Genomic DNA, 1,320 nt, shown 5'->3' on the forward strand with positions numbered 1-1,320 from the left:
AATAACATTGAATAATATAAAGATTTGACTTTATTAATTATTGTAGTTTGTATATACGTTTTTAATTAAAAGAATAAGTAATTCTTTATAATTAAAAACTCATTTAAAACAATTAATAAGGCTATTAAAATTGTAATAAAATTTTACTCAGTCATAAATGCTCTTTATTAATTTGTTTGTTTAATACTCTAGCAAAGTCATTAAACGGCCAATTAATAAATCAAATATCTAGATTACTTGAAATATCTTCTACATCCTCTCTCTTTTTATGCCTCTGTGACATAGATCCTTTAGGACTATTTTGTTTGTTTTTTTTTTTTAGAATATTTCTTTGCTTTTCTATCCATTGTCTGTTCCATAGGATATTCTGTTCTAATTCTTGGATTCCAGTTCCTCCTTTCGTGCTTCTACTTATTTCTAATCCTCTAATTTCGTTCATATATTTCATTTCTTCCTTTTTCCAGTTCTCCTTCCACTCCAGAAACCAATCTTCTTTTTTCCAAATATCCCATTTTCTTTTTTTCATTTCTATTAGAATATTCCATTTTTTCATTTTATCAACTTCAATTATTCCAGTTTTCTCTTTTTCTTCCATCTCTATCATAATGTTCCATTTCTTTTTTTTATCTACATCAATCCTTTCTTTTTTCCCTATTTCTTTTTCATACATTTCCTCTTTTTTTTTTTTTTCTTCAATATATAACTTAAGATACTCATTTCTCATCAATTCCAATTCTTCCTTCTTGCACTCTTCTAATATTGCCATATATATCTCTATGCATAATCTGCATATCAACTTTTTCTTTTTTGTTTCATCCAATTTTTTTTTTACGCTATCTATTGTTCTTTCTTCTTTTTCAATTTTCTCCGATGAATTTTTTATTTCTTTTGATTGTAATTCTTTATTCTCTTTCTCATAATCGTTCAACACTCCTATAAACCAGCTCTCTTCATTCCATTGTTCTGTAACCCCTAAATGATGCTTTAACCACTCTCTCCATATTTTTTTTTGTTTCTCTAACATAGGATTTTTTACTCTGTCTTCTAATACTTCCACTTTTTTTTCTGAATATGTTTCTTCATAATTTTTCCATTCCTTCTTCAATTTATTAAACCATTCTTCTTTTTTCCATTTCTCCAACATCTTTACATTTCTCTCTGACAATTTCTTCCATAGTAACTTTTGTCTCTCTAACATGTCTTGACCAGTTCCTTCTTTTACATTCAATACCTTTTCTTTATTCAATATATCCTCACATGATGCCTTTTTCTTTGCCCATTCTTCTATACAAATTTGAAAAAAATCTTCTTTATTTAATT

At 26.7% G+C, this 1,320-nt stretch overlaps 1 protein-coding gene across 1 annotated transcript; it reads right to left on the bottom strand.

Annotated features, from left to right (window-relative positions):
- Positions 1–220: 220 nt before the first annotated feature.
- On the bottom strand, positions 221–1,320 carry PRELSG_0023900 (surface-associated interspersed protein (SURFIN); the record flags this gene model as incomplete). Its single annotated transcript, XM_028680270.1, has 1 exon — positions 221–1,320. A coding segment is annotated over one exon (1,100 nt), but the record flags the coding sequence as incomplete, so codon positions are not given.

The sequence above is a fragment of the Plasmodium relictum genome, assembly GCF_900005765.1.
Source record: "Plasmodium relictum strain SGS1 genome assembly, contig: PRELSG_00_v1_314, whole genome shotgun sequence".
NCBI classification, from domain to species: Eukaryota; Apicomplexa; class Aconoidasida; order Haemosporida; family Plasmodiidae; genus Plasmodium; species Plasmodium relictum.